At 53.6% G+C, this 13,318-nt stretch overlaps 7 protein-coding genes across 7 annotated transcripts; 5 read left to right on the top strand and 2 right to left on the bottom strand.

Moving 5' to 3' along the window:
- Window positions 1-302: 302 nt before the first annotated feature.
- N7474_001060 (type 1 glutamine amidotransferase) lies at window positions 303-1,202 on the top strand (the record flags this gene model as incomplete). Its single annotated transcript, XM_057192475.1, has 3 exons — window positions 303-543; window positions 616-842; window positions 912-1,202. The coding sequence occupies 3 exons, from the start codon at window positions 303-305 to the stop codon at window positions 1,200-1,202; spliced, it is 759 nt and encodes a 252-aa protein (XP_057057428.1).
- An 876-nt stretch (window positions 1,203-2,078) lies between these two features.
- Window positions 2,079-3,514, bottom strand: N7474_001059 (uncharacterized protein; the record flags this gene model as incomplete). The annotated part of the gene is made up of 3 exons (XM_057192474.1): window positions 2,079-2,756; window positions 2,803-3,266; window positions 3,307-3,514. 3 exons carry the CDS (start codon window positions 3,512-3,514, stop codon window positions 2,079-2,081), a joined length of 1,350 nt encoding a protein of 449 aa, XP_057057427.1.
- Window positions 3,515-4,362: 848 nt separating this feature from the next.
- N7474_001058 (FAD-dependent oxidoreductase) lies at window positions 4,363-5,730 on the top strand (the record flags this gene model as incomplete). Its single annotated transcript, XM_057192473.1, has 6 exons — window positions 4,363-4,391; window positions 4,450-4,587; window positions 4,639-4,742; window positions 4,799-4,902; window positions 4,961-5,336; window positions 5,387-5,730. 6 exons carry the CDS (start codon window positions 4,363-4,365, stop codon window positions 5,728-5,730), a joined length of 1,095 nt encoding a protein of 364 aa, XP_057057426.1.
- Window positions 5,731-6,299: 569 nt separating this feature from the next.
- On the top strand, window positions 6,300-6,864 carry N7474_001057 (TVP15 family protein; the record flags this gene model as incomplete). The annotated part of the gene is made up of 4 exons (XM_057192472.1): window positions 6,300-6,319; window positions 6,369-6,484; window positions 6,547-6,636; window positions 6,692-6,864. The coding sequence occupies 4 exons, from the start codon at window positions 6,300-6,302 to the stop codon at window positions 6,862-6,864; spliced, it is 399 nt and encodes a 132-aa protein (XP_057057425.1).
- A 1,349-nt stretch (window positions 6,865-8,213) lies between these two features.
- sreA (siderophore transcription factor SreA) lies at window positions 8,214-9,803 on the top strand (the record flags this gene model as incomplete). Its single annotated transcript, XM_057192471.1, has 1 exon — window positions 8,214-9,803. The coding sequence occupies one exon, from the start codon at window positions 8,214-8,216 to the stop codon at window positions 9,801-9,803; it is 1,590 nt and encodes a 529-aa protein (XP_057057424.1).
- A 307-nt stretch (window positions 9,804-10,110) lies between these two features.
- Window positions 10,111-11,421, top strand: N7474_001055 (CapA family protein; the record flags this gene model as incomplete). The annotated part of the gene is made up of 1 exon (XM_057192470.1): window positions 10,111-11,421. The coding sequence occupies one exon, from the start codon at window positions 10,111-10,113 to the stop codon at window positions 11,419-11,421; it is 1,311 nt and encodes a 436-aa protein (XP_057057423.1).
- A 260-nt stretch (window positions 11,422-11,681) lies between these two features.
- On the bottom strand, window positions 11,682-13,121 carry N7474_001054 (PTH11-like integral membrane protein; the record flags this gene model as incomplete). The annotated part of the gene is made up of 6 exons (XM_057192469.1): window positions 11,682-12,112; window positions 12,192-12,259; window positions 12,314-12,687; window positions 12,743-12,810; window positions 12,861-12,897; window positions 12,954-13,121. 6 exons carry the CDS (start codon window positions 13,119-13,121, stop codon window positions 11,682-11,684), a joined length of 1,146 nt encoding a protein of 381 aa, XP_057057422.1.
- Between the last annotated feature and the right edge of the window lie 197 nt (window positions 13,122-13,318).

Here is a 13,318-nt window from a genome sequence, read left to right as displayed (position 1 = left end):
AGCTGAGAGAAAAAGTCTGGTGGCGAAGGATGAATCTGACGGGGAACACGGAAAGAGCCGTGGTGAGCAGGGGGTCTTTATATTGGCCAGCGGACAGTAAGGGCCTCCCATGCGCAGCAGTAGATCGTGCACAATGCTGTGTTACCTCCAGGAAGATCAGCCGTGCACATAAATATGCCGGTTAGGCGTCCCTCGCATTCGGGTTCGGCAACTGCGATAAGATATGGACGAGTGGGGGGATTGATTACACTTCTTGCCTCTTGCATCTCTCCTACGTACCGACTATACACACTCTTTTCGAGATGCGCCCGCCCCTTCGCATCGCCGTGCTCGAATGCGACACACCCCTCGAAGGCACCAACCGCCGCTACAATGGCTACGGCGGTGTCTTCCGCGCGCTGTTGTCCGCCAGCGCCAAAGCCCTGAACCAGCCCGAGTTACTAGACCCGGAATCCGGGCTCGACATCTCCTGCTGGGACGTCGTGAACGGGGATGCGTACCCCAAACTCGAGGAGATCGACGCGGTGCTCCTGACGGGCTCAAGTGCGTGCCTTTGAGAAGAATAATTACTGCAGCCCCAAAAAGCAAGCATGCTAATAGCGCGAAACTCCCTAGGACATAACTCCTTCGACGATATCCCCTGGATCAACCGGCTTGTCAAGTTCACGCAGCAAATCCTCGCCCAAGACCGGGTGCGTATCCTCGGTATCTGCTTCGGACACCAGATCGTCGGCCGCGCTCTGGGCGCGAAAGTCGGGCGCAGCGAGCAGGGGTGGGAGATAGCCGTGTGCGGGATGGACTTGACAGAGAAAGGAAAGGAGCTGTTTAGGCGAGAGAAGATCGTAAGTCTTGTTTTGGAATTGGATTCATCATGCCGTGGTGCAGAGGGGCTAACTTTGTGAAACAAACAGCGCATCCAGCAAATGCACCAAGACATCGTCTTCAACTACCCCCCTAACACCATCTCGCTGGGCTCGTCGCCCCGCTGCGCCGTGCAGGGCATGTACGCGCCGGGCCGGTTCGTGACGGTTCAGGGGCACCCGGAATTCACCGGGGAGATTGTCACGGAGATTGTCCAGAACCGGGCGAGGTTGGGTGTTTTTAACGAGACCCAGGCGCAGGACGCTCTGGGGAGGGCGGGCGATGAGCATGATGGCGTTGCTATTGGGACGGCGTTTCTGAGGTTCCTACTCGAGGATTGAGATGCTCCTTATTGTATTTTGATCTGGACGGGAGAGAGACTCCTGGCGGGTTGCATGGGAATGAAAGGGAACGGTCGTGTCTAGATGGCATCGTTCCTGGTTGAGGGTTTAACATGTCTATAGATAGATCTGGCCTTTTTATAGATGTTCGTCTTTGTCGTGCTATAATAGAAGTCGAATCCATATTATCCAGACCAGCGACCACGGATCAGCCGCAGCTGAGCGGTACATACTGTGTAATGAGAACAGACAAGCTCTGTACGACACCACCATCCCTCCCTTACCCCCGACCCTCCCTACTCCTTCCTACTCTACACGTCTCGGATGCTACGGGGCGAGAAGAGAATCAAAGTTGATCAATGCAACCACTTGCGGGATATCTCATTAACCAAATCTATGCAAAGATCCTGTCCGTCACAACAAGGATAATCCTCATCCCTGCCCTACCCTCAAAAACTCGGGCAGGGCTAGGACGTCTCACGAATAGGGGGCTTGTGAAAGCAATGCAGCAAATGCCCCCGTTAACAAAAAAGAAACACCGGCGGCAGAAGATATTCGCCATGCTATGCATGTCATGAACCCACCGAGGGAATTGACCATGCACCGGGCATCGATCGTCCTCTCATGCAAATCTTGTTTGAAAAGACCAAAACGCCCTCCCCGCCTAGCGAAAGCGACCCTCCGAGTCGCTGTTCGATGATGCACACAAAAGCCATGCCCACAAAAAAAGAACTGGGATGAAGCTAAATCAAGCTATAATGGAAACGCTTCACAACCAACGCCACGCAGATGCAAGTCGATCGCTGCAAATGAAGATGAATATGATGGGTGGCACCGCTGGTAAGCAAAAAAAGGCGAAGACAGACATAAAAGACATCATACGGCTCGAGGGCGGGACAGACGTCCACTGCGTCGAGGAGCCATTGTCTTGTCCGCGTCTGATTGTTCAGGGTCAGTGTTGTTGAAGTCGTCGTCGTTGATCGAGGCAGGCTCGGCACCTTCGCCTTTCTCTGGCATTCGTAAATTCAGAGAGACGAGCTCGTTCTGGTCATCTCTGAAAGAAATACCAACCCCGAGTGTGAGGTTGGAGACAATCCGCCTTTTCGGTCGCGATCGTCGCGCCATGGGCCGCGGGTCTTCGGAATCGTCGCTATCTTCCGCCGAGCGTTTGCTACCCGTGCTAAATGGGGATGACGATCGCGAGGCCTGCAAGCTGGATTTCAGGGCCGGTCCTTTCTTTTCGGTAGGTGCGTCGCTCTTCTCGTCGAGCAGGGCCGCAAATGCTCGATCGATGTCTCCACGGCATTTCTGCAGCATGTCTACGATTGTTTCTCGGTCGTATCGGCCACCAAGACCCTCTTGGATCGACTTGATGTCCCATGGAGGGTAAACGTCGACGGCTAGGCCGTCTGAGGTCGTGCTGTCCGAAGCGAAGCTCTCGGGGATGATCACCTTCGTCGGTGGCAGGATATAGCGAGATGGGTACTTGGACGTGGCGAGAAGTCCCTGGTGGCTGCCATCCATAGTCCGCACGGAGGAGTAGTGTTTAAAGTCCTACTTCCATCAGCTCGGGTCCAGACACCCCTCAGGAAAAACTTACATGAAAAGCAACATGCACCACATCTCTCGGCTGATCCGACGGTGCATTGACGTCACGAAACACCTGTACACCGTCCATGGTGTAAACATTGACATCTACCTTGAAAAGCTGGCAAAACGCTTGCAGATGCTCGGAACTACCCCATTCGCCATTCTTGCGGGTAGCCGCCACCATCTCCTCGAACCGCCGTTCCTTATCCTCCAGGGATGGAGGCGCCACGGCTGCCGAGCGCGTCGCATACGCGGACGCGGCGGCCCGTTTCGGGCGGCGCCGCTCGCCACCCTCAGCCACGACAAACTGCATGAAATAATGCTTGTTGCTGGCGATGTGGTCGGCCAGAAGCTGCCGGAACGCGTCGCCATGGGCGAAGTCGGCATACAATTGGTCGGAAAGAGAATAATATAGGCAATTGCCTGATTCCGAAAAACGCGTCAGAACGAGCATATTCACACGCTTATACAACGCTGTATGTCACCATAACAAGTTACAGGGGTTCTGGCTTACCATCTCCCTCTGTCGGCAGGGCAAATAGACCGCGTTTTTTGAGACAGGGCATCTCTAAACTCTCGCGGTCGAGAGCCTTGGACCGTCGGGCTATGGCTTCTTCGTCAAGCTGGTCCTGCAGCAGTGGGGGAGGGGTGGGTGTGGGTTCGTCGTGGTCGTGACCCGTTAGTATGGGCACGATTCTGCCACCGTGGGTAAGATGGGCCATTGTGAAGGGAGGAGAAGGCCTGCTCTCTCGAGGCCTGCATTTATGGAGAGGGTGGTCGGGGGCGGTGGTGAATAATGTAGAGAGTCTAGGTAACAAGGAATAGGGCAATAGACAATAACAACAATAGCAATAATAGTTGTCCACCCACCGAGTGAATCGGGGAGTGCTGTTGTGCAAAAAGGAATTCGGGCCCCAGTCAGGGATGTGGGTGGTGCCGGGGGCGGTGTGGCTTGGGGGCGATGATTGGGGGGCTTGGGCGACTATGACATAAAAGAGTATGTGTGCACCATGTAGGGTAGGGCTGGGAAATAGTTCATGTAACCAAATGGGGCAAATAGCTTCTTTGTGATGGATTTGACTGACTTAGTATGGAGGACCTCCTACAGATCGTTTTGCGGCAGACTTTTACACACCGGATGTGACTGATCGATCAGTGGGTGCCAGCAGTGGAGACGATGGAGAAGCCGGGCGTTTACGGACTGGCCTGTTCTGGGTTGGCTCTCGAAAGGAATCATCCTGGTCTAGTTCTTCTGTGTCTTGTTCAAAATCCTGATTTTGCCTAGTATGTATACCTCTTGGTGGTTCATCTCGAAGCATTCCTCAACAGGGCTGTCAGTCGTGTGCCGTATTGCTTAAAAAGTCCTGGCGTGTCAACAGGACCTGATTGGCCTGAGTGTCACACCGCCCTCTGATCCGCCACCGAAATAGAACCCATGACGGTATGGATACACGATAAATAACCACCGATAACGGCAGTCAATTCCCCCGCTTCAGTCCGGGGTTTATTGCTGCCATTGACAATTGTGGTTCAGTATAGCTTGGGCGAAAGACCAGGCAACGGATACAACATGGCCGCAAATAATATCGTGGTTCTCGGGTAAGACCCCCGTGGCACCAACTGCAGACTGCCAACACGGACGGACTGACGATGACAGAGCTGGAGTCTCCGGCCTGACCACGGCGTACCTCCTATCCAAAGACCCGTCCAACAAGATCACCGTGCTGGCCAAGCACATGCCAGGTGACTATGACATCGAATATGCCTCTCCCTGGGCTGGCGCCAACTACATGCCGTACGTTATCTGCTCTTGACCCGAAATGGGCAACTGTTGACCTGTGCACAGAACGGGCAAGGAAGGCAGTGCGCATCAGCAATGGGAAACAGCCACCTGGGCTCCCCTGAAGGAGCTGGCAGAGAAACACCCGGAGGCAGGTGTTCACTTTTTAAGTATGCTTATGACTTCTTTCTCTTGATGAAGGAAAGCCAAGGCTAACGGATTGCAGAGACGATTATTCACAACCGCACCAAGGACCAGCATTCCGCCATTGGGCAGGTGTTTTCGGAGCTGGTGCAGCCGAATCCGTGGTACAAGGATGTCGTGCCTGATGTATGTGACTGGAGAATGAATGAATGCCAGAGAGAGCACTAACAAAAAGATGAACTAGTTCAAAGCCGTCCCGGAAGACCAGCTCGGCCCGGGAATCGACAATGCCCAGACCTTCACTTCGGTCTGTATCAACTCGCCCGTCTACTTGTCATGGCTTGTCGGACAGTGCGCGAAGGCCGGCACGGTCTTTAAGCGAGCCACGCTCAAGCATGTTGTGGACGCTGCCAGTGCACACCACTCGGGCCAAAAAGCTGATGTGGTCGTCAATTGCACGGGTCTCTCATCTAAGTTCCTCGGCGGTGTGCTCGACGGCAAGTTGTATCCTGCCCGGGGCCAGGTTGTGGTCGTGCGCAACGACGCCGGTCCAATGTCGTCTGTTTCTGGAACGGATGATGGCGATGACGAAGCATTGTACATTATGACTCGCGCTCTGGGTACGTTCGCCCGACAACAACTACGTGTGATATTCGCTAATCACTTCTAGGCGGCGGCACCGTTCTCGGAGGATCGTATCAAAAGCACAATTGGGATGCACTACCTGACCCGAACCTCGCCATTCGGATCATGAAACGTGCGATTGCGAGTGCGCCGCAGCTGGTCCAGAAGGGACAGGGGATCGAGGGACTGGATATTATCCGACATGGTGTTGGGCTGCGGCCGCTGCGAGAGGGAGGTCCTCGTGTCGAGAAGGATAACGTGGACGGAGTCAATATTGTGCACAACTATGGCCATGGCGGGTTTGGCTATCAGGCGTCGTATGGCTGTGCGGAGGCTGCGGTATCACTGGTAAAGGAGGTTCTGAGGCAGAAGAAGGGAGCGAAGCTGTAGCCTTCTAGTTATCTCTCGCTATCCCTTAGCTATATACTCAAGTCGTACTCGTATACCATTTGCGCGGTAACCCTAATCAAGTCTAGTTTCTGCTGATTCAGCCGCATCTAGGCTTGGCGGACCCGCAGCTTGCGACTGCTGTCCCAACCACCTTTTGCCCCTGTTCTGCTCGCTTTCTATTCTCCATCGTCTACAGTCCCTGTCGTTATTTTGCCGGTCTCTTGGTGAGTGCTGTCCTCCCTCGCGATTCCTCCCTTCCGGGTTGGTTCCCGTCCCGCCTTCCGCCCGGCCCAGCCACACCAAACAATGCTGCGGCCAGGCCACCCCCCGAATCTCAGCCAGGCACCCACCTGCCCGCGCTGTCATCGGCGACTTGGCGAATCCCAGACCACCTACTCGCTAGAACAACGGCTAACAGAGTCGTCTCCAAGAACATCGAGATTTAGTCGAACCTCCCCTCTTACCTCGCTCCCGACTCATCCCTCCCAGCTCTTTGTCTGGCGACTCAAAGACACATCCTGTCCAGACACTGAAAATCCCCGAATAACCAAACTCTTGACACCGGCACAATGGACTTCTCCAACATTTTGTATGGAACCCGTCCTCCGATGCGCTCTTCAATTACTGACTTGCGACAGCCGTCTGGTCAACATCGCAGTGGGTGTGCTCATGGTGCTGGGCGGTATTAGCCAGTTCTTCCCACCAACCATGAGCTCGGTCGTCGTGGGCATCTATGTGATAGTCTTCGGTCTGGGTGAGTCGACCACGATTTCCCGTAAATGCAGTGAGTGCATACTGACTGACTGACTGCCGCAGTCGTCGCCGGACTCGAGTTCCTGCCTAACGTGCCGGACTACGCCTACCGCTACGCGTCGTTCCTGTTCTCCTTCATGGGCCGTGGTATCTGTACGTTTCTCGTTTACCCGCCCTTGGTTTCATGTGTGCTAATATCTCCGCCCAGTCTACGTCTTCGTTGGTTCGATCCTCCTGCACGACCACGTTCTGCGTGAGATTGCCGGTTCCATCGTTGGCATCATCGGTGTCGCATACCTGGTGCTTGAATTCATCCCGTCCATTGAGCCTCCGTCGAACATGCGCGAGTCGGACCAGGGTTGGGGAGCCGAGCAGGTTTAAATCTTGAAGCCGTCGGACAATCCACCGGTGGCGCTTATGGATAGCGTCATCTGCGGATTCGATCGGATTGATCTCCCTGGATGATGATTCACCTCGATGAGTATCATGGCCTAGTCGTGTCGCGTCGAGAGAGGAGTTGGTGTATCTGAGACACTGTTGATGATGATCTTGCTTTTCTTATTATTTTCATTATGATCTTTTCTTGATGTCATCGGGGAGAGTGTGGTTCATGTTGGCGGACCTCCCAGAGAATGAATGTAGTACTGTACTATATAGCTGGATGGAAATGGCAGCTAGTATTCATTATATGATTGTACAGCGTGGTCAGAGGCCTCGACCAACCACAGGCCCGTCAATTCCTGCTGACATTGCATCTAGCCAATCACACCGTCCGAAAAGAGGCTTGTCAAGCACGGCCCCATTTTTGTCCCGGATAGGAAGGTGAAATGCCCACCGGCTCCGTGGGCCTAAACCGCAATAGGCTGCGGTGGAGTTCCCAACCCTGCGATCTGGGGAGCGTAGAATCAGGCAGAATTGGCTGTCAGGTTGGGTTAGGAGGAGAGGGAGAGGGGAATCAGCGCGACACGGCAATATATCCAAATGGCCTCGGCAGATGCAGCAGGGCCCGCGCTGCCGGCCGGACTGTTCCAACTGATTGATTGATTGATATGTATCGTAGATCAGACCCTTCCCTTAGATCGATAAAGCCTTGATAAGCAACTATTCTTCTTCTTCCACCACTTTCGCCTCCCACTCTCTTTCCTCTCCTCCTTTCCCTCCCTCCACATATCTCCCTCTCTTGACATCTCTCCCTCCCGACTTCGGCATCCTCCCAGCCTTGTCGCCATCGCCTTTCTCCCATCGCCTTCCCCCCATACCTCTCCCTCCCTTCCCAGCAGGGTGCGATCACCGCCCTGCAGGCCCCTAGCCTCTCGCCTAATCCCAACTATCTGTCAACGACCTTGACCCGACAGATCCATTGACATCCTCATCACCTGACTGTTCGCCACTGTCTGCGATCTCGTCCGTGACGGGCCGGTAGAACCCTGTCACGGTGGCTGCAGGTACTCGCCATTTAGGCTGACCGACATTTTGACTTCGGTGTGATACATACGGTACATTCTGGTCTCGACTGCCTCACTCAGTCTTCTCCACCCCTATTCCCCTCCCTCGCTCTATTTTTGGAGGGATTTCTTTTCGTGCACCGCTCCTGGAGACTGTCGGCCACCTTTTCTCCCACTCGGCCACTTTATTAGCTCGTCTCTATTTTTACCTCGTCTCGGTATCTTCTCCCGATTCCACGGCCGGATCAACAATCACGTCTCGGCCCGAAGAACGCGGCGGTGGTGATGTTGGCGTCCATCTCACAAATGGAAACCGTGCACTCCTTCCCAAGAAACCCCGACGTTCCCATGCGACAACCGTCAGCGGAGGACCTCGATGCTGCACAGCAGCTGATCTCGTCTGCTCAGGCGGGTCGTGACCACTCGGACGGCTATGCGCAACACCGTGATCCTGGATGGGCCCATGTCCCCCCAAACGGAACGCCGGGCGAGAAGACATCTCCCAGAATACAAAAGGACACGTCCTTTCTCGGACATTCGTGCAGGTATATAGTCGTTCTAAAACTCAAGCTTATCTTCCACGCTGACGCGGTTTTCTCTCTTAGCAATTGCGGCACGAAAAGCACTCCCCTCTGGCGCCGGTCCCCGACAGGAGCGATGATTTGCAACGCCTGCGGTCTATATCTCAAAGCCCGGAACGTTGCGCGTCCTACCAAGCGGAATCGTATGCAACAAAATGCAGATGGCACTGCCCAATCCAATTCTCCCTCCACATGTTCTCCAGTACCAGATCCACCAGCGCCGGAAGAAGGTTGCCATGGCCCCAAGGGTTCTTGTCCGGGTGGCGGAAGCTGCAATGGCACTGGTGGTGCAGAAGGTTGTGAAGGCTGTCCGGCATATAACAACCGGGTCTACAAGTCTGCTCCGCGAGGGTCCACAGCTATTCAATCCTCCTGGGGTCGCGCGTCACCTCATGAACCCGAAAAACCGGTGCAAGAAACAGAAGCGCCCAAGAGCACTCCATCTGCTGATGGCGGCAATAATTTGGTCGCATGTCAAAATTGCGACACTACTGTGACACCACTCTGGCGGCGGGACGAACAGGGTCATCCCATTTGCAATGCGTGTGGCTTGTACTACAAGCTTCACGGATGCTATCGTCCGACTACCATGAAAAAGTCTATTATCAAACGGCGCAAACGTGTTGTGCCCGCCCTACGAGATCAGTCTCCCACCGCTGCGACTCATTCGTCGAACGCCTCCTCCGCATCTCCCGAGGCCTCTCCCGCTGCCTTGTCTCACGGGCACGAAGATCACTATCGGTACATGAGCAGTGAGCCAATGGACCACTACCACATGATGCCCAGCAAAGTCGAAGATACACCGCGACCAACGTCTTTTGCCCCACCGCCGGTTGACTTCACCAGTTACAATTCCAGCTCAGGGTCGCATGTGCATGCACGGCCTAAGCTTCTGGAGCCCGGCACTCCACAATATGGCCGACGGTCTGCGTCTCCACATACACTCAGCATGCCTAAAAAACGCACCCTCGCCGAGACGGCCCAAGAAGCTCTTCCTCCTTTCGAGTCTGCGTCAAACCAACTACCCCCAATCAATCCCTCGGCCAATCCTTCACCCCCTGGCCGTCTCAGTTCCATTTCGTCGATTCTGAACCGCGCGGAGACCCGTGATGATCCGCGCCCGCTTCGCCACTCCAGCTCTCCTGCGCCGCACCCGACGCAGCAGGCTTTGCCCAGCTTGGCCTCCCTGGGGGATCAGGCTGATCGGCGGGCACGGCTCCAGCGTGAAGCGGAAGCGATGCGCGAGGCATTGAGAGCGAAAGAAAGAGAGCTGGCGGCGATGGGACAACGATAGATGAAAAGTTTGTGACGAATAACGAGATTCTTTTTCTCTCTGGGATGGAATTCCTAAACGGCGCAGTGGGCGACTTGCGCACGATACCATTAATGTGCTAGGAGGATGTTGTGACTTGTGTTTTAATGGGGCAAAGTGTTTGAGAACTGTACTCTATAATGAAAATTATCTTTTTTCCCCACATATCATGTTTGTTTTGGTTCTTTGATTGTCGGCCCGGGCGATGTCATCATGACTTGATATCTAGAACCACGCTTGACCAGATGAAACCACGCCCTAACCACTAACCTTCTCTTAGGCCAAAGTCATGGCTCCATCTCGCACATTCACACTCAACTTCGTGGGAGACGTAATGCTCGGTCGACTCATCGACCAGCTCCTCCCCCAACACGTCGAAAACAGAGAGGAAGCGCGCATCGTCTCCCACTTCATAGAACGCTATCCATCCCGCCTAGCCAAGGGAAACTACACACACTCTTCGCCATGGGGCACGACGCTCGACCTACTCCGAAACACAGATCTATTCCTCATCAACCTCGAGACCTCAGCAACAACAACTAATGAACCCTGGCCGCAGAAGACTTTCAATTACCGTATGCACCCGGCTAACGTCGCGCCCATCTTGCATGCCGCGCATGTGGATTATGCGGGTTTGGCGAATAACCACACGCTTGATTTTGGGACCGATGGGCTAGTTGAAACAGTCTGGTCGCTGAAGCGCGCTGGGGTTGCTTTTGCCGGGGCCGGGGAGACGACCGATGAGGCGCGCAGGCCCGCTGTGCTGCACTTGCCCTCTCGGGGAGGTGGAGGTGGGTACCATGCTCACCATCATACGGATGGCCAGTCGCAGAAAAAAAATGAAGGAGACGACAATAACACTGCTGCTCCGGAATATGATGTCCACGTCTACTCCGCCTCCGACCACCCACGCGACTGGGGCGCTATACCAGCATTCCATCTCGTCGACTACACCTCGTCGACGCGCGTGCGTCTCCGCACGCTACTGCTCTCCGGCGGACCGGGCAAGCACGTCGCCGACGACGACTTAACGTCTTCAGATCCAGAACATCAGGAAGGGCATCATAGTCATCGGAAACACCATCTGAAACAAGAAACACGACCGCCACCACCGGCTCTGAAGATCTTCTCGGTACATTGGGGTCCGAATTATTCATGGCGTCCCGCTGAGCGAATCCGTTCCCTCGCTCATTTTCTTATTGACGAGTGCGCCGTCGATATCGTGCACGGTCACTCGTCACACCATGTCCAGGGCGTGGAGTCTTACCATGGTAAGATTATCATATATGGGTGTGGCGATTTCGTAGATGATTATGCCGTGAGTGGGGAGTATAGGAATGACCTGAGTGCTTTGTGGAGGGTTCGTGTTAGAGAAACCGAGAAAGAAACAGAAAGAGGGCAAGGGTTAGGGCTGAAGTTGGAGAGGCTGGAGATTTTCCCGACACGCATTGAGAGGTTTCGGGCTACGTTGCTTGATCCCGGTGATGAGGATCATGTGTGGGTGAGGAATAAGATTGCAGGGTTGAGTGAGGAGTTTGGGACGTTTATTAATAAAGACTTGGGCGAGGAGGGACAGGTCGTCGTTGATTTGGAGGGTTAGGTTAGGTTGCTTTTGTATTGGGGGTTCGTATATACCATGCAAGTAGCTAGTCAAGAATATGGACGTAGTTGATGATATGTGAAAGAAAGCTGTCCGTCATGGAGTAGAATGTATAGGAAAATATGAAGGGTGAAACACCAAATATCAATTCGTCCAAAAGGAGCCAGAGAAGTAATGCCGTCGCAATGCAATAATAGGAATAGCCAACCATAGGGCACAGGGTGAGAAGAAAAAAAAAAGAAAAACGTTAAATATCAGAGTCAAGCATCAACAAAATGGCCCTTACTTGTGGCCACCTGCTCAATCTTCCCACTCGGACTCCGAATAAAAGACATCTCAGTCGTGACCTCAATCCCATTAAGCGATGAGCCGGGAGTATCCCTCTTCCCATGCCTCACATTGATCGAATACATGTCATACTCCTCTCTATCATCAAACAGCTCAGACTTCGGGCTCTGCGCGGAAGCGGCGCGCTTTGCAGCAGCAGCGGCGAAGGTAGGTGTGGTCGGAGAGGGCGTGATCAGGCTAATGTTTTTGCTCACAGGTGTGCGGCCGTAGCCTGTGCGGTTGTAGCTGGAGAGCAGTCTCGGGAAGAGGTGGCTGATGAGTGGGCGGAGGAAGGGGAGCGAGGCGCAGATTATGGCGACGTTGCATTCTGCAGCAGTCCAGTAGGCTGCGTCGACGTTGCTGTCTGGTTATTTGTTAGTATCGGTGTATGTAGATGTAGATGCATACGGAATAAATAGAGATATAGGAAGGAATGGACATACAGGAAGTATCTGTGCTTTGGGCAACAGTGCGTAGACTCGACAGACGGAGAATACTCGTGATAACAACCCTAAAAGCTAGTCAGCTTCTCTTTCGCTCTTTCCAGTAGGATGCACACACGTACAAAATACCAATAGCAAAAACACCAATCAATGCAACCTTCTGCATACGCGGCAAGTGCAGCTGCGAGAGCATCGGCATGGGCATAATAAGCAGGGTCACATCCGTGACGATATTCATCGCGGCATTGAAGAACCAAATCGCCTCGAAGTTGAGACAGTGGCCCGGCAGATCATGGTTCCAAAATTTGGCCACTGGCACGCAGTTCACGTATCCGGTCACAATGGCCCAGGAGGAGTATGTGGCTACTACTCCCATCATAATGTAGCAGGTTAATCGGAAGGGATGTAAGGGGAAGATGCGGAGGTATTGGAAGAGAATAGAAAATTTAGTGCACGCTAGGCTGGCGTTGTACATTGGGATTGCGGCCCAGAGGCACTGTGACAATAGTGTCAATTTGATGTTTGTTGATATGGATATGGTGAGGACCTACTTTGAGCTGCGTTTGTAGCATAGCTACGGGCAGATCTGCTGAATGTGTGCCCATGCCGAAATGTAATTCTGTCTCAATGTCAATTGATACCTTCGTGATAGGGAAGTATAGAACTCACGAGCAGCAACAAGCGCGAGATAAATGATCGAAAAGGTCTACAGTAGTCACACATTAGTTACCGCATATCCTGGACCTCTGCAGAGAGACAGACCAGAGAAGCCAGAATGGCCCAGTCTTCGCGGCCCATGATTTTCATCAGGCCAGCGCGGGCAAAGAGCCGCATGCCGACTATCGTCGTGGCAATTGCAGTCAGCACCGCCGTCACCACTAACGCTCGCTGGCCGCGGGCATGTCCATCGTCCTCCTGTCGAGGAAACATCGTGTGTAGAGACACATCCATTGCAAAAAAAAAAAAAAAAAAAAAAAAAAAACGAGGGAGTAGAGGTGCGTAAGAAAATAAAGATATCAAAGTAGCGTAGTTAGATCAACTGATCATATCCGAACAACAGAAGCACACCCTCTCATGAAGCGGATCTGTTTCATTGAGTCGAGACCTCAAAATCTGGTGGACGGATT

This window comes from Penicillium riverlandense (genome assembly GCF_028828495.1).
Source record: "Penicillium riverlandense strain IBT 135883 chromosome Unknown utg000001l_segment0_segment0, whole genome shotgun sequence".
Classification (NCBI taxonomy): Eukaryota; Fungi; Ascomycota; class Eurotiomycetes; order Eurotiales; family Aspergillaceae; genus Penicillium; species Penicillium riverlandense.
Note: the sequence above shows the minus strand (reverse complement) of the source record. Positions and strands in the feature narration are given on the sequence as shown.